This window comes from Gopherus evgoodei, chromosome 17 (genome assembly GCF_007399415.2).
Source record: "Gopherus evgoodei ecotype Sinaloan lineage chromosome 17, rGopEvg1_v1.p, whole genome shotgun sequence".
Lineage (NCBI taxonomy): Eukaryota > Metazoa > Chordata > Testudines > Testudinidae > Gopherus > Gopherus evgoodei.
In genome coordinates, this window is record NC_044338.1 from 18079044 (window position 1) to 18097582 (window position 18539).

An 18539-nucleotide genomic window follows, 5' to 3' on the forward strand; every position below is an offset into this window, starting at 1 on the left:
TATCCCAGTCCTCCCAACCTCTTCAAGACTCCCTGTCACTTACTGTGCCAGACTATGGCCTGCGGACCTTTGGTGGCTTGTGGAGACCCTTCTAGGAGGGGCTGTAGAATGAAATCTTTTAAGAACTTAGCACTGGGGGAACTGGATTGATGAGAGAGAATTCTTGTGAGGAGATTTTGTCCATAAAGCAGAGCTACAGAATGAAAAAGTTACCATTAATGGTGTTTGCAGCATGTTCTGGAAAGGAAAGACAGCTGCATAAAAGTTTTTTAGTGCTAAGTTTCCAATATGTTCCCATAGCAGGAGTCAGGTGCCTGCAGCCTTAATGTATTTCCTTTCTTTAAAGAGGAATTACCTGCATATAGATTTAGGTGGAGCTCATTACCTGCAAATCAGGTAAACAAATCATCTGCATTTGCCAATTTTTCTCCCATCTTCCCCCTTCTGTTTGCTTTTTTCAGTCTGAAGGGCAGAACAATGTTTGTGAGGGCTTAGAAAGGCAAATGCCAAATGCAGTTTGATTAGTTTCAGAGGAACTTGGAGACTCTCCAAGCCCATGAGCATAACTAGTGACACGCTTAACATGCATTGCTCCAGATTTTACATTAGGGCAACAACAACAATTCAGACTAGATTGTATGATACACACACTGAAAGCAAATAAGACACAGAGGTTGCTGATAAATGTAGTGGTCTTTCAGACCTAGCTACCAAATACTGCTTATTTCTATTAGATGTTTATTTCAGTTTTCAGTGAAGGACACTTTTATTTATGAAGAGAGCTCTGTATGTAATTAGACAGTTGACTCTAAAGTGGCTTAATTCCATAGTTTAGACCACTGCTAAATACTACAGATTAGAGCTGGCTGAAAAATTCAGTGGAACAGTTGTGCTGAAACTGAAATATTTGAGGTGAGAATGTCTATTTTGATGAAGTTTGATGGGAAAACATCTAAAAAAATTCTTTTAGACTCATTTCATTTGGAAAATATCAGACATTTCGTTTCATTTCATTTTGACTATTTATATATAATAAAACATTTCAACATTAGAAAAAAACTGTTTAGTTTTGATAAATAGAAATTGTTTAATTTCCATTCTATAAGTTAGTTTGAAATTTCTACTTTTTGTTGTGTGTTGGAACAAAAACAAAATTTTGGAATTTCCTGGGGAATGGGAACTCCATTTTCCAACCAGCTCTGTTATAGATGAATGGTTAAAGCTTTCATTGACAGAAGAAAATAACATTTCTATATAGGATGGTGTGTGAGACATGGTATTGAGAAGTAAATAGGAAAGTGTTATTTACCCTTTCACACAGCACAAGAACTAGGGGTTACCTGATGAAATTAATAGGTAGCAGGTTTAAAACAAACAAAAGGAACTATGTCTTCACACAATGCACAGTCAACACGTGCAACTTGTTGCCATGGGATGTTGTGAAGGCCAGACGTACAAATGGGTTCAAAAGAGAATTAGATGAGTTCATGGAGAATAGGGCTATTAGCCAAGATGGTCAGGGATGCAACCCTATGCTCTCGGTGATGCTAAACCTCCAACTGCTAGAAGCTGGACCTGTATGAGTGGGGTTGGATCACTCAAAATTACCCTGCTCTGTTCATTCCCTCTGAAGCATCTGGCACTAGCCAGTCAGAAGACAGGACACTGGGCTAGATGGACCATTGGTTTGAACCAGTATGGCCAGTCAGAAGACAGGATACTGGGCTAGATGGACCATTGGTTTGAACCAGTATGGCCATTCTTATGTTCTTCCCTTTTTGTTCTTTCCAAGCCAATGAAAGATCAATCTAGACATTGTGCAGGCTTTTTAATACAGCTAATGTCAGCTGGCTTACGGTCATGAAATCCTTGGCCACCCACGCTGCTTTTATCATCAGTCTGTAGGGGTAAGTGCATGCTGCACCTTTGAATTAGTGTTGGCATCACATGGACAAAGTGCAGAGACTGTGTAAGCTGATGAAGGCCAGAGCAGAACAACAGGAAGGGGCCCATCTTACTATCAATATCTGAGGATAAACAAGATATCTTAATTCATAGATTCCAAGGCCAGGAGGGACCATTGTGATTATCTAGTCTGACCTCTTTAACACAGACTGTACAACTTCCCCAACATAATGACTAGAGCAGAACTGTTAGAAGAAACCTCCAATCTGCAATTTAAAAACTGTCAACGATGGAAAATCCACAATGACCCTTGGTAAATTGTTCCAACAATGTACCTCCTGCCACCTTAGTTCAGTGAATTGCTGCTTGTTTATACTATTGCATGGGCTTGATTCACCCAATGCAGGATCTAAGCAACGCATATCTGTTCGGTGGGGTAATTTGGGTTTATATTTTCTCCTTCTCATCGGTATATAGTTCTGCCTGCAGTTGTCACCAAGTGTCGCACAGGTCTCTCTAATGCAGTGTTTTTGATATAGTATCTTGTTCCAAATTTGTTCTTCGTATAAAACCAGTGAAGAAACACTTGGAAATATGAAAAGGCAGCTCCACTTTTCTAGCAAATGCAAAATCCTACATCCAGCTGGAAGGTTCATAACAGCAAAAAAAAAAAAAAAAAGGCATGTGGAAGGTGTGGATATAGTAGGTCAGAAAATGGAAATTCTACTCTACACAATATTTAGAATTAAATGAAAGATTTTTTCAATTTTGTTTGAAAATAATTGAACCAATCTGAAATCAATCTAAATAAAAAAAAAAATTTCATGTTAGGGGTACTTCCCCCTTTTCCAGAGAGGAAAAAGAGGGGGAATGGAGGAAAAGGCAGTAGAGGAAAAGAAACACAAAAATGGCCATTTTGATTGCTTTTTATTTGAATCACAACAAATATTTTTCAAATGGGTTTGAAACTATTGTTTTGAATCGTTTCACTCAAAACTGCCCCAGGAAACTTAGAATATGAAAATTATGAAAAAAAATGTATAGTTCAAAAAGCTATTTTTCAGCAAAAAAAAAAATCTATGCAGAGAATAGTAGTTCTAGTTGTGGATAAGAGGGTGAGCATCTGTGCAGAAGACGACTAAAAGGGTATGTGATGAAGTTTTAAGGGAAAATCATAATTACATATTGTGGTCTTTTGTTCAATGGCGAAGGCTGAGCAGTCTTAACCTATCCATTATACTGTATGGAAGAATGTTGTATTTTGGGGGAAAACTCTAGGGCCAAATTTCTCCCTGCTTGAACTTCAGAGAAGTCAACTAAGTTAAAGAGGAAGCAAATCCATTTTACAAAGATCGGCCTGAGATCCTGAACCAAACTTCCCTAAACGTTGAGAGGATTCAGAACTAGTGCTTGAGAGAGATTACCCATTTTGCTGCCTGCTTGAATGCTGAAAGTGATAAAATTGAGGGAAAAGAACTTCCATGCCATCTCATGAGTTTATTTGTTAAGCCATTTTAATTCCACTGGTAAAATTACATTTTGTTCTCAAATGGGGGGGAAGAAATGACACTTGCTTTATTTCCAACAGGGGCAAGCAGGTCTGTCTGGAGAGAGGGACAATAAGGGACTACCTGTAAGTGTTGTACGTGTGTGAGAGACAGAGACAGACACACACACACACAGAGAGGGTGTGGGTATATGTCATGTCCAGCACCTTAAATACCACCTGGCTGGACTGGGACTGGTACTACAAGTTCTCTCTGGAGGCTAATACAACATCCAGGTCAGGAGACAGCATCTCCGAGATCTGTGCAAATGAAACACTGCATTTTATTGCCGCACTTTATAGTCAAGTGGACAAAGCAGTAGAAAATGCCCTGTACCTGCCTGGGGTTGAAGAGCTCAACTGCATGATCTCATAGGTCTTCTCTCTCTCTTTGCTGGATCTAGGAGTGGGGCTAGTAGTCTAGCAAAAAGAGCCTGTTAAGAGAAGTGCTCCACCAACCGTAGTTCTTCTGTCAGGAGTGAGAAATTGGTAGCAAAAGATTTGTGCAGAACATAGATCTCAGGTACCGCCTCTGCTTTACCCCGATGAGGCCAGATTTGCTCTAGCATCTATACTATCTGTATTGCGGAAGTGGACCCAGTCACGGATCACAACTCTGTGTTAGGTGCTGTACAAACAGTCTTTTTTGTTCTGTCTCTGCTGCAAAGTGCTTACAGGCTGAACAGAAGCCAGCTTGGTAACATTCTGCTGGCATGAAGAGGGTTGAGAGAGGCTGTGGCAAGGTGGGTGAAACCTTCCTATTGCCAGGGAGGGGGCACAGGTGGGCAGCAATGATCATGAAGGGGTCATGGCCAGTGAAGCAGGAAGGACATGCTAATTCAGCGCAGCCCCACAGGAGCTGCCTCCTACCAGGTATCCTGTTGACAGAACTATAAAGCTGCCTTTCACTTTGGAACTCTGGACAGACCATGTGCCCTGTGGCTAAGCCATCAAAATTCCACCAGCAAGCCTGAACTCTCCAAACCTCCTTTATCTGTGAGGCTGAGCAGGAAATCTCTCGAGAACAGGCTTTCTCCCAGTAGTTCTGGGACTACCAGCTTCTGGACAGGCTGGGAATCCTCTGGAACAACGTCTCTCAAGCTAAGACCACAGTTACACGTGCAGTTCTGGTGAAAACGAAAAATATTAGGGAGCGAATCCAACCAAGAGTTGGGTTCAGTTTGAGTTTGGGTGGAAATGTTGTGGGGCAGGGAAGGTCAGAGGGCTCTTGTTTTGCCTGACATGGTTCTCTCCCATCTCTACTACTGTCTTGCTCTGCTTTAAATATGTCTACAAGGCCCAATGTTGCTGAGGAGCCAAGTTCTCATCTCAGCCACCTTACTCAGCAGTTCGTGGACCTTTCCATTGCTCTTTATTTAGCTTGTGGTTTACTCTGTGTATGCCATCTGCTGCTTGGGAAATGCAGACACTTCCTGATTAGATGAGTGGGCAGCAGGGGAATGTCAGACAAACTGTCGCAATAACTAGGGATCTTTCTTCAGTAAAAATGTAATGAGCATCTTGCAGAGAAGTGGAGGGTGATGTGGCTAATTAACGGAACTCTTGCTTGGTGGATATGGATTTTTCTGGAAAAAGGAACGTAGAGGCAAAGTGTGCATGTTTGGAGGTGATTATAGTTAACCCCCTACTGCTTTTAGTGTAAGCGTTGCTTATGGGGAAAGCCTCACAATTCATACGTGGTTTTGGTGGAGGTCCCTGGCCGTAGCAATCAGACAATGGTTCATTGCAATGTAAACATTATAGCTCAAGTTGCTCTGGGCCAAGTTCAGCTGTGGTGTAAATGGATGGACACTCTCTTTCCCCCTCCCCCCTTGCCAAGCCAACAGGAGCTGAATTTGGCCCCATCTAAACAAACAGATGACATACACTGTGATTTCAATTTGCTTTCTGCTGATAGGGCTTTTTTGAGGGAGGGGATTTGAATGACTTTGGATGGCAAATCTCCTCGTTTACATGGAAATCTGTTTGTCTCATCTTAGGGTGAACCAGGCAAGAAGGGTGAAGAAGGAGATAAAGGGGCTGATGTAAGAAAACACTTTTACTGTTGCTGGGTTTGTCTATTGGTAAAAAGAGTGTTTACTCCCCTTAGGACCATACCCTGTTTTTTTTTCTGTGTGCAGGATGCCTGGTAACGTAAATGGAGGAGTGGGGGGATTGCAGAGATAAAAGGGCAGATGATGCAGGTGGCATTAACCTCACCTTCAAATATCCATGGGCACGGGCACGTTCAAAATCTGGATCCAAATGTTTTTGGCTTGATCAGTGTCTGAGTGGCACCTAGTTGTTAATGATATATATCCTTACAGCACACCTGTGAGATAGGGCAGTTTTACAGATGGGGAACTGTGGTCCAGGGTAGATTCAGAGACTTGTCCAAGGTGACAAGAAATGCAGTGGCTGGGCTGGGAATCTTGAGTCATTGCCCAGTGCCTTGTCAACTAGACCATCCTTCCTACCTAGCTGATCCCATATCTGGTAGAATAGGCCCCTAGAAAAGGTCTGATTTTGTTTTTCAACAGCATGCGCCTGATGATCCTTTGCTTTGCCATTAAAGAGTAAGATATTTGGGACCCAGTAAGGAAGAGGCAACACTCTTCCCCAAACCCACGCCACTACCGAGATAATTTCACAAAATAGCAGCGAAAGGGTTTCTTGCGACATTTTTCAGTTTGGTGGTACAATATCAGTGCAGGGAAAGCCAGGCTCACCCAAGTGATGCTCAGAACAAATGTCAGATCTGCTTAGCAAGGAATACTTTAATTGTAAAGTAAATAGTGCAGTGGACTGTGGAAATGGGCACAAGCCACGTAGTTTGAATCCAAGCCTCACAGTTTGACAGTGTTCAGATTTGCATGGCTATTGGTTTGGCCCATTATGCAAATAGGAGCCAGCTGAAAATTTTGGATCTGGCTCCAATCCCCTCTAAAATTTTGGAGATGCCAGAATTTGGGTTTATAATTGAGGCTTTTTGCCTTTCCTTTGGATGTTTATAGAGACATCTCCCTATTCTCCACAGATTTGCAACCTGGTTTTGTTTTATGAAATCATTAACAGTTTCAGGGGCAACATTAGCATTGTAGCCTTAAATAATCTATGCTGTAGACACACACAGATGTTTTGTGTTTTCCTTCTTGCAGGGAGAAGGAGTTCAACAACTTCGAGAAGCCCTGAAGATTTTAGCTGAAAGAGTGTTAATTCTAGAACATATGATAGGAATTCATGGTGAGTGTGACTAAACATTGCTTTTCTGGAGAAGTTAGTGTGGGAACAGAGTGACATCCCTCTAACAGCTCTAGAATTGGCTAGTTCTATACTCCTAGAATATATGACTTCTTTTCACCTGCTCTCTCAATGAGCTGTTGGATGCTAGGGCTGCTTCAGCACAGTAGCCGATTTTTAAAAGTAGGTGCCTAAAGTTAGGCTCCTAAATCCATAATGAGGTGACTAAAGTGGTTGAGTTTTACACAGTGAGCACCTGCAGCTACCAGCTTCACTGGAGTTACTCTGTCTTTACACTAGTGCACAGTACGCCCCACTGACACATTTGTATTACAATCGGTAGTACAGACCTAGCTCAGCAGCAGATCAAGCCGTATTGTGTTCTGCTTCGTGTAACCGCTACAAAAATATTCTCATTGCAGAGTCTTTGGACCAGAGCCTCAGCTGCTGTCAATCGTCATAGTCCCCTGACCTCAGTGGAGCTATGTTCACTGAGAACAGCTGAGGAGCTAGCCTTTTTAGTATTCGTCAGGTCTGATGGACCCTAGAATGGGCCAGGCCTGCAAATCCATAATCCAGGCAGCTCCCCTGATTAAAATTCAGAGAACACGGATTTGTGGAAACATGAGACTTAGTGGCTCATGTGTTCCTACTATTCAAAATGAAGCACTCAATATTCTGAGTGATTTGGGGAGGGAAATGGCTCCAACTAAGAGTGCCACAGGCCTTTTGTCAGAGGAAAGTGGGTTTTCTGATTCTCACACATCAGAGTTTTCTCTGCTGCTGATGTAACAAAGAGAAATCACTTGGTTTGGGGTAGAGGCTCAATGCCTTGACAGATCCATGCTTGCTCTGCATAATTTTTTCCTACAGAAATGGTCAGAGCAAGGGGGAAATGTTTTGGATCTGTTCACGATTATGTTCTCTCTGTGCCTTTTGAGAGGTTGGTTGGGGCTTTTGGCACCAACACAAATGCTTCTTGGCCAAGCACCATTTACTTCCTTCAGTGCTGCTGGCACCCTTGTCCTCGCATTGTCCATAAAGCATGGCACTGCTTTGCCCTCTTTCAAATCTCTCTGCAAGATCCACTCCCTCAGGGCTGTCTGTGTGAAACTGGCAACAGATAACAGCCAGTGGGGACTTCTGATAGTTATATGGCTTCTGTGAAAATTTCAAATGTACCAAAGTGACTTAGGTGTGTAAAGCATGTGTCTTACTGAAAGTCAAGGAAATTCAGGCTGCTAAATCCCTGTCACTTTCTAAAATAGGACTTGAATACATTGGTGTGTTAAATTTCCAAAAGTGCTTATTTGCCTTGTTCTCCCCACCCCTATTCCTACTGACTTGTTACTCACATTTTTGGCATCTTGTCTTAGATTGTAAACTCTTCCGGGCAGGGACTGTTTTCCACTCTGTGTTTGAATAGCACAGTCAGGGCCCTGTAATTAGAACCTCTAGGTGCAATCATAATACAAAGAACTAAGAAAACAGGGGAGGGGGAATGTAGGGTTCAGTCACCAGGGAGGTGAGCAAGAGATTATGTGGGAGGAAATCCACTGTCTCGACGTTCATGCTCTTCCTGGGGCCACACAATGTCAAGAAGATAGCCAGAAAATGTAGGGCTTTATATAGGCCTGTTATTCTCTCAACATCGTAAGATTTAAAATTAATTTGATACACCACTGCCTTAAAGCTGAGGACATTAAGATTAAGATGTTCTAAGCCAATCCGACAGCAGGAATAGTTACTCTCCCTCCCAGCTGGTCAGTGCCCTGGGAAATGTACTTGATAGTTCAGTGAGAGAAGGAATTTGAACAATATTTACAGCATGGCTAGAACATGAGCACTTGGCAACCTCAGCATTACCAGTGATAGCATCACCTCATGACTTGCATAGGCCTGCACTAGCAAAATCCAGCATGCTTTGTACGGCCACTTTCCTTTTGAAGAATACGCAGGCAGTTTAAAGCTCCAAGTACTTTGCTTTGGGTGTGACTCTGCAGTGCCCTTTACCTTATGCATCCATTTATACTAGTGTAAAGTACTATAAAAAGGGAGTGGCAGCATTAACACCCACTTGGCATTGGTGTAAATGACTTGAAGGTACAGGACAATGGAAAACTGGGCACAGCGAGTTTAGTGAATTGATTCACTTTTTGGCTTGGTCTACTACACACAGATTTTATAGCAGTGTAATAGTGTCAGTTAAAGGGTGATTTACCAATCTAGGAATTGTATTTATATTTAATTTCCAAACTTTGTCTGTCTCTGTTTATATATAATTTAAAAACATAAATACAGCACAAAATAGACCCTGCATCAATTAAAGGCTGCCACCCTCCCCCTCCCCCAAGACAACTAACTAACCTATTTCTATAAATAATTGGTATTATATACCCTTCTTGTCCACCCTTTCAGGCCAAAGAAAAGGTTAAACCTGGACCAGCTCTAGGCACCAGCAAACCAACCATGTGCTTGGGGTGGCACAATTCCAGGGGCAGCATTCCGGGAGGTTTTTTTTGTTTTGTTTAGGGTGGCAAAAAACCTAGAGCTGGCCCTGGGTTGAATGCTGGAAACTGTTTAAGGTCAAAACCAGAGTCTTTCATTAAACTAGTACAACCACAGAGTGCAAAGAAAGATGTTTGCATGCAGCGGTTCCGTTGCAGTGAAATTGATTTTTATTGAGCAGAGACAGCCCCCAAGCTGTAAGGCCACCCCACATTTTAATCAGCTGGCGCTAAGGATCTCACCCTGCTCCCGCTATGGGCACTGAGATTTTTGCCATGACTTCTGTGCAGGAGACCCAAGCCGAAATGCCAATTGCATGCTATCATTGTTAGACAAAGCGCCAGAATCCACATGGTTCTGGAAGCCAAAACCACCACCCAAGCAACAAAGCAAAACATACCAACAAAAACCTTTCCTCATGCAACAGGATGGAAGCTTGAGCTAATCAGAGCATATTAACCAGCCCTACAGAACAGAACAGCAGGACACAGGAAAAGCCCAATTTTGGCAATGCTTATTTCCAGCTAGCGCAGCACAAATCCCTATGCACTGAGGTACTCACTTGAATTAGAAATACTGCCTGATGTGAGCAGACCAGTGCTGGAGGTCTGGCTAGGAAGGCGGTGCTCTTGGCAGTGGAACAAACAAGTGTCCATTACTGAGTGCAAAAGGAAAAGAAACAGAGACATTAACATTGAAGAGTCAGCATTATGGGTTTGCGTGCCTAAGCATTTGAAGAGGACTGTGGCCCTAGCTTTATGGGGCAGGATCATTGTAGAAAGGCTCCTCACCATAAGAGGAAGCCTAGGCTGGTGTCTAAGGTGCTGGGAGACCAGACTGATAGGATTTATTCCCCATGGTTGCTAATTAGCTGTATGACCTGGGGTAAGTCACATAGAATATCAGGGTTGGAAGGGCCCTCAGGAGATCATCTAGTCTATCACCGCTCTGTGCTTGTTTCCCCATCTATAACGTGTGTAGTGATACTTAGTAACTCCTTAGGAATGTTGAATCTTAATGTTTGCTCAATGAATGTTTAAATGATCTTTGGCAGTTCTATAACTGCTGACTACTAAGGACCACAAGGCACTGCTGTTATGATTAGTCGTGTTGATTATGGATCAGCTGAGAACAGACCCATTGTGCTAGGTGCTGTACAAAGAGTAGCAGGCAGTCCCTTCCCCAAAGAGCTTGCAATCTACAAAGAAACAGGGGAAGGGGTATGCTAAACAAGCGACGTGAGTAAGGGAATAGTGGCAAAGGTCAGGTTAGTTCCCTTTTTTTATTTTGGGAAGTGAGGACTTAGGTAGGAGTGCACCAGCTAAGTGGAAAGAAAAGTGAAGGGAGAGGGGACATTGAAGGGAAGGGGAGAAGTGTGAGAGAGGCTGGGACTTTGTTTTCTCTGTAATAGGTACCACTCAGGCCTTCAGCACTGTACATTTGCTCCTTACCCTGCTCCTCCTATTAAATAAACTCTCCCTTGGCTTGATCTCCTTTCAGATTCTTTATCGTCCATGGAACCGGGCTCAGGGCAGGAAGTGATCCTAGGCTCCTCTCTACGAACGAGCATCAAGATCAAACGTGGTGGTCCTGAGCAGCGGCACCAGCCCTATCAGATCCTCGCTTCACTGCTGGAGGACACCAAAGCCAAAAGGAAAAGCAGTGGAATGAAATAGGAGCATTTGTGCATTCTAAAGCCCATTCACTGATTAAAGATACAGTATCCTAGTGCTTAATCATGGTGTGCAGAAGGAAGTGAGTAGGAGGCTGCAGGGTTAACAGTAGGGTTTCCTTGCCTGGACACTGCTAAACCATTACTGCAGGGAATGTCTTAACTGTAGCTCAAAGGTTCTTATGAAGAGCAATTCCTCTCTTCTTTCCCCCTCCCCCAAAGTACACCAAATGGCAGGTATTCTTAAAAACTATCCCTGGAAATGGATACCCTCCCACCAGCCCTCTTCAAAGGGCTTGATCCTCCCCCTCACAAATTACTTGTTTAAAAGACTGCATAGCTGGCTCAGACATCATTCAGGTCTACCCTAGCTCAAAGCAACATTATACTATTATGTTTAAAAATAACCAGATGCCACCAAGTTTTTTGTTTTCACACTAATTTCTAGTTGAAGACACCCCTTTCAGAACTCCACTAAAGCCATGGAAATGTTTCTTTTTAAAGAGTAGGGTGAAAAATTAAGAACTAATAATTTGTTTGACAAATTTCATCTCTCTTTGTGGAGTGTCTTTCAACAGATCATGATTTGTCTCAGATGTGCTGGCTCTTCAAAATCTTTGGCAAATTTCATTTACTCTTGGGCTTTCTGATTGAAATTTAAAATCAGGGAGTTGAGCTGTGTTGACTGGTTGTGTGAATGGTGTCATATAGACCTTTTGGTATTCCTTCTGTTCCCTGATTGCATGAACAGCTTACTATCAGGTTTCTGGTATAAATAATTACAGAATGTAAAATTTGCTCTTCGTGCATATTCAAGACCAACATTCTTTTTGCAAACATTCATAGCAAGCAAGACAAAATTGTATGAAAGTTTGCATAAAGTGAATACAAAACAGGTATGAACATAGCCAAGAAAAATTACTCTCTTATTAGGAACAAATATGCACTGAAAATGTTCTGCAGTATTTACCCAGCTTTAGATCATAAGTTGGAACTATTGATAAAGCTTTCTTTATAGTGTGGGTATTTTTAAAAGTATCCACAATCTCCTACTGGTTTGAATCTGGGGGCGGCATGTTGGCAAAACACAGTAGAAGGATTAGACTCTTGCCAGTGGTTTGTCTTGTGATCTTGCAGCGAGATGCTCAATCATTTTACTTTTTGCGATAGCTCTTATTGTTGGGGAAACAGACTTCCACTGTTAAGAGGTTGAACAGAAATTTCACACCTGCTGTCCAATCAAATTGGACAAAGTAATGTTAGACAAAGAAAAATTAAGTAAAAAAATAAAATAATTAATAGCGGGACTGAATGAGCAAAGCAACTGATAGTAGATTACAGAATTTTTCACTGTTCAGTCACTGGTTCAAATTCTCTCCAGGGCACTAGTGAACAAATGTTGTGTCTCTATTTGGTGGCTTAAGCAAATTCATAGTTTGTATTAGCTTTTTTATGTCGATAGGAACGAGCCTGCATGATGCTACCATTGAAATTTATTAGCACCTTTGTTGGCAACCTCAGAGAGACCTGAATGGCCCATGGAGACAAAAGTACCATCTTACTGCTAAAGGTGGTCCTCCTAGGTCAGGATGGAGGCATGTGGAAAGCTGAAAACTGGAATCTTGCACTGCCAGTGGATGTAGGCTGTGAAACTACCCGGAGCCTGAACCCCTTAGGCTAAGCCAGACTGCCTAGAACAACACTAATTTTAAAAAGTGAGAGGTATGTATGTACATGTGCACACAATCTCTGTCTACAAAGATTCTGAACTATATCAAAGCATCCATATCAGGCCTCTAGACAGTATTGCATCATTAACTACAAATAGTTCAAACCCCCCCCCCAAGTGAATGGATTTACATCTTTCAACTGCCACCATTTTACAAACCCTAGGTGAAGGGGAAGGCTGATAGCATACGTTCCTAACAAACAAAAAGCAACATCTTGAGCTGATAAGGTGGTCCTCTCAGAGAAATCTCTCCATGCTGTATAGTTAAACAATATAAACAGCCACTGAAGGACCAAAAGCTGCAGAAAAATTATTTCCTTAACATACTTTTGAATTCGGGCCCAGTCTAGGAACTGGGGATAACAACTAAGTCTGCATTCCATAGTCAAGGGTATAGTTACGTCCTTGCTTGGATCTATTTAAGGTAGTCATTGGGCAAGTCAAATCAGCCCAAAATGTGGAGAACTGCTAGGGAGACAAAGCAAAATACAATCAGGTGCTATTTCCCATTAGCCATGAAAGACTTCAAAGAACTTTAAAGTCAATGCAACACTTTAGGAGATCAGATGTTTCAGTCTCCGGTGGTACATTACATTCTGGGGGAGCTGTATCGTTGATGTGATACAGGGAGCAGTAACCCAGCCTGGAGAGAATAAAATGGTTTATCAATATCAGAAAGGTATTGATCAAGAGCAATGGTCACATCCTGGTATGACTTCTAGGACAATAAAATAAGGCCTTCAGAAGAGATGTTAGTTGAAGGCCCAAGGGTACAGCCAGCGACTGTGTGTATATAAACAATTCTGAATGAGATCAGTATCTTTTAGAAATAGCTGGCAGCCATCTCTCACTCTAAATACAAAGAACACAACTATACCAAGACATCTGGTAGACAAACAACAAAAGCCCTGTGAACATTTTCTTCCATTCACTAACAGAGGTGGAATGAAGTTGTATAAAGGGAATTTAGACCATGAAGTCTTGTTGAGGGACAGCTGTTTTATAACACAGCCATGCCACATTTGCACTAGTTTTGTTCTTAGACTGGTCTCCTGTTTCCTTTTAGGAAAAACTTGATGACTACAACATGCTTTTATAAGCCAGCTAGCAGTTAGAAATTTACAAGAGGTTCCTGGTTACTTCTGTGGATAGATAATCTGGGGTCCCATCCTGCACATATTACCAGGCAGAATGCTAACTACCCTCCTGTCTAGTAGTAAGTGTTCAGGAAATTGGTTCCTGAGACATGATGAGAAATCACAGTTTGGTCAAAAGATTTATGCTGGTTTGAGCTGCATTTCATCTGATCACTAGGAAAGAGTTTTGCCATAGCAGGACCCAGAGGCAAAGTCAAACAATACTCCAACCTGATATTTAAAAAGGGAAATATCAATATTCCGTTTTGACAATCCCATGGCTGTTGCATATAATTTGGGAAGGGGGAGAGATATTATGCAGTGTGGGTCCAATTAGTAGTTCCCTGAGATTTTGGAGTCCCCCAAATGAGTTAAAGGGGACAGTTTTTGTTCCCACAACTTAGTATTTGGGAATTAAAAAACAATTGCATTTGCTTGATGAGTAATCCCTTTAGTTGGTTTGCATTTGACTAGCGTGCTGGGTTTTAATTAAATTATTCAGAACAACTTAGCAGTAAAATGAAAAAAAGTTAATTGAAATGATGTGCAATTAATCCTAGCAGACTGATTGTCAGAAGGCAGGTTTAGGTTCAGATTGCAACATCATTTTAATTACCAACTTTCACAGATTTCTATGAAGACCTATGTAATTCTTTGCTCCCAACACTCCTTGTTTTGCTAAGGACTTGTCTACGTTACCTGCCGCATCGGCGGGCAGTGATGGATCTGGGGGGGGTTTCGATTTATCATGTCTAGTCTAGATGCGATAAGTCATCTCCTGAGTGCTCTCCTGTCCACTCCTGTACTCCAGCACCGTGAGAGGCTCAGGCAGAGTTGAAGGGGGAGCAGCAGCAGTCAACTCACCGCAGTGAAGACACCGCGGTCCCGTCCCCCCGCTCCCCCCCAGTGAAGACCAGGCTTTAAGCCACATCTCTCTCTTAATGTGGTACTGTATCTTTAATCTGGGTAACGATAGGACCATATAGTGTGGACATTGTCACTGGACTAGAGTTTCATTCCTCACGAGTAAGTCAGTTAGACCACATTGTGTTGCAGTCTTAGTTTAAAAAAAAAAAAGTTATAAAGGTGAACATAACCTCATGTGTTGACATGAATGATATTTGTGTCTAAATAAACCACTCCAACCACATTTTCCATCTTAGCCCGGATACTAAGATTCATTTTAGCCTGGGCATATGCATTTTACCATCTCTGTGTAATTTAGGGGGTAGACATATTTCAAATGCGTGCTCATTTAGAAGTATACTTTAATTGAAATGTTAGTGCTTTATCTTACATACATACTGTGCAATACCATAGTGTGTTCTTTTGCCTTTGTTAAGAATTCTTTGGGATTTTTAAAGTACTTCTCTAAACTCCAATACTTTTCAACTTGGATTGGTTCTGTTAGTAGAAAAACAATTTTCCTTGCCTTGAGCTAACCAAAAGCAATGGCTGCATATTGCACAGTATAATACATTATAGTTTATGCACCCCAACTTTCACTAGTGCTCTGGTACCCTCCTGAGAAACAGAGAATGTTTCACTCCAGAATATCCAATATGCATTGGTTCTAAAGACTTGACAGCAATGCAGAAAAATAGGAATAAGTTAGAGATAAGGGTCATATCCTGCTTCCACTGATGTCCACAGGGCTCTTGACATTAATGGGAGCAAGAATAGACCACATGCTCAGATCCAGATCTTCAGTTAGTGTAAATTGGGACAGGTCCAGTGAAACTATCACTATTTACACTAGATCTGGCTCACAAACTTTGGCACTGAACCAAAATCCCAGATCCAATCTATAGAATAAACTTTGTTAAAGCAGAAACCAATCCACCACACTTATGGCTTCAGAAAGACAGACAAACTAATTCTATGATTACATGAAGGTAGGTTCTTGATTGACTAATTGGAAATCCCTTTTAGTCCACAATTATGACCTCTGTATTACTCAAGATTACATTCCATTCTGCTCCAGCTCTGTAGGGGGCAGGGGGGGAATTAAACTACTTATTCTGAAATCAAGTGAATCAAAGGTGCTATAAATGTCCATGAAACACATTCCCAATCATAGAAGAAAATGTTAACTTTTTTCACATTTTACACAGTATTTTTTTTATTTATAGCCGTGTGTTGTGTGTGCATAAGGGGTCCCAGCTTCCCTAATTGTAATAAGTTCTACAATCATTTTATCTTTTAGAGTGAAGTTAGATACAGTATCTTGCAATTGTGTGTAATTTTTAACAGAACAATAACAAATCTCCTCTGACATGATGAACTCATTCCTGACAGGCTCCAACATTTGTCATCAGACTTCACTAAAGGACAAAATAAAAAAAAAAACCCAACCTGTTAGCTCCAGATCTTGCATGGTTACGTCTCTGTTTTCATATTGCTATATTCTTGTTCATGGTATCTATTTCTCTGTATTTGGAATGTTTTGTATTCAGCATTTTTTTTCCTAAACAGAGCAGAGTGGGAACAGTATTCAAGAGCCCACAAATACCAAAGACCTTTCATGTAATGCACTGAGAAATAAACATACTGTAAGTGAACATGGCATGTTGTAGCCTGTATTTCGAGGTCTTTGGCTGATTCAGACAGATTCTCTTCCCAAAGGCCTAAATCTCTCTCTCTTGCCACCTTCACTTTCTTTCACTGCCTTTAGTAGTATTGTACAAGGTTATAAGAACCTCTGTCTCCTTGTAACAGGGACATGAATGAGGGACTCAGCCCAGTTCTCAGTTTCTTGACTGGGATCAAGATGACAAATTTGCAGATTCCACGTGTCACCTTTAGTAGCAGTGTCACAGTGTGGTTTTCATGGAGGCCCTTGGTAACTAAAGGTAGGTTGGAGTGATTTCTTTGCCTCAGACGCAGTTAACCCCCTCTCTGGATGATGCGAAATCATCCCAGTCAGATACAACATCCCTGCGGCTTGTACAAATAATGTTGGAGAGCAAAATGTTCTGTCTCCGGAAGGGAGCAGATTATGCCCATATCACAGCTATTGCAAAGAGAAAAAAATATTCTCACTCTCCCCTCTCTATTTGCAGCTCTGCTAACTGAACAGGGCTATGCTCTATTGTGTACTTCTCCAGCCAAGTCATTCATATAGACAGCACCCACTTCACCTGTGTAAACTTGACTTGCCCAATCCCATATTGACTATGGGCGCAAAGCAGCCCTAACCCCAGCACAGCCAGTGACCAGAGCACCCCAGTGTAGCAGAATCCTCCCGTGGTGTACAGGTGACACAGCTATTCCGACACCTCTTGCCCTCCCTGCTGCTGAAATACAGAGTGTGGCCAAGGGAAGCCACACAAACCCCACCACTTCCTGGCTACGGTATCAGCCTGTTGGAGACCTTGTGCCCAAGTGGCACTAGCACTCAGCTGACACCGGGCTTTGGAGAGTGTAAAATTCTCCATGGTCTCTCTCCCTCTTGCTCTGCACTCTGTGGACTTTGGCTAGAGTGAAGGTTCTGGGTCATTGATTTCAGTGGAGTTACTCTTCATTTATGCTGGTGGGAGCGGGGCTGGCCGTGTTTACATCTTGTTGTCCAGACACGGCTGCCAGTTTTGGTTGGCCGTATTCCTGGAGGATTCATCACATGACAATCTAATTCCTGGAGACTCCAGGACAATCCTGGAGGCTTGTCATTCCTCTCTCTCCAGCCATTCACCCACATTCAAAACAGCAAATCGGAGGGTTTCCTGGCCTCATGCCGGCATGATTACATTGCAGCTTTCGAGAGCCCTGTCCTGCAGCTAAGGCCGAGCACATCATGTAAACAAAGGAAAATGTGAAATGAACCCAAACTCAAGGCCTCCACCTCATCACATTCTTCCTTGCAACACCGATAAGGACATGTTCAAGGCTGCCTGATGTAACAGCCCCTGCTCATGCAGCACTTATGTGGCTGTCTCACTTACTGTAGTAGCTAGTGTCACCAGGGTATGTCTACACTGCAATGTAACACAGCTGGCCTGGGTCAGCTGACTTGGGCTTGTGGGACTATCAAATTGCAGTGTAGACATTTGAGCTTGATCTGGAGCCTGGACTCTGGGACCCTCCTGCCTCACTGGGTGTTTTAATGCAGTGTAGACATACCCTTAGACTCTTAATCCTTGCGACAGGCCTGTGAGGCAGCACAGTGCTATTATCATAGAATATCAGAGTTGGAAGGGACCTCAGGAGATCATCTAGTCCAACCGCCTGCTCAAAGCAGGACCAATCCCCAACTAAATCACCCCAGCCAGGGCTTTGTCAAGCCTGACCTTAAAAACCTCTAAGGATGGAGATTCCACCACCTCCCTAGGTAACCCATTCCAGTGCTTCACCACCCTCCTAGTGAAAAAGTTTTCCCAATATCTAACCTAAACCTCCCCCACTGCAATTTGAGACCATTGCGCCTTGTTCTGTTATCTGCCACCACTGAGAACAGCTGAGCTCCATCCTTTTGTTACATGTTATCCCCATGTTACAGATGGGGAAGAGAAAGACTAAGGGTGATACTCACAAGAGGGACTTAGGCATTCCAATTCTCAGAATCTACCATCAGGTAGAGGGTCTCCTGCATCCTGGGTAAGTGCTGTAGCTGCTGGGCTAAGAGTGATAAAGGGGTCCACTGGCACCACCATCATCTCCATTTTGTGCTAGGCCTGATCCAGTAGGTGTCCTATGAGCAGGCCAGATAAGCAAGGGAATGCCTAGTTTAAGGATCCCACTGGGACTTCACATATGTTCAGTGTGGCAGAAATTTAGGCACCTACAGGGTTAGGTGGCAGCTGGGGG

The 18539-nt window shown here is 42.5% G+C and overlaps 1 protein-coding gene across 3 annotated transcripts in view; it reads left to right on the forward strand.

Moving 5' to 3' along the window:
- The window catches only part of COL26A1 (collagen type XXVI alpha 1 chain), a 216864-nt gene extending 200567 nt beyond the window's left edge, over window positions 1–16297 (forward strand). For 2 of the 3 annotated variants that reach the window (XM_030536947.1, XM_030536948.1), the window contains exons 11-14: window positions 3494–3538; window positions 5452–5496; window positions 6610–6694; window positions 10700–16297. In XM_030536947.1, the coding sequence (XP_030392807.1) occupies window positions 3494–3538; window positions 5452–5496; window positions 6610–6694; window positions 10700–10875 (351 nt within the window). In that variant the 3' untranslated portion in view covers window positions 10876–16297. The remainder of the gene's footprint in view (window positions 1–3493; window positions 3539–5451; window positions 5497–6609; window positions 6695–10699) is intronic. The other variant, XM_030536949.1, reaches the window with a different exon arrangement.
- Window positions 16298–18539: the final 2242 nt, after the last annotated feature.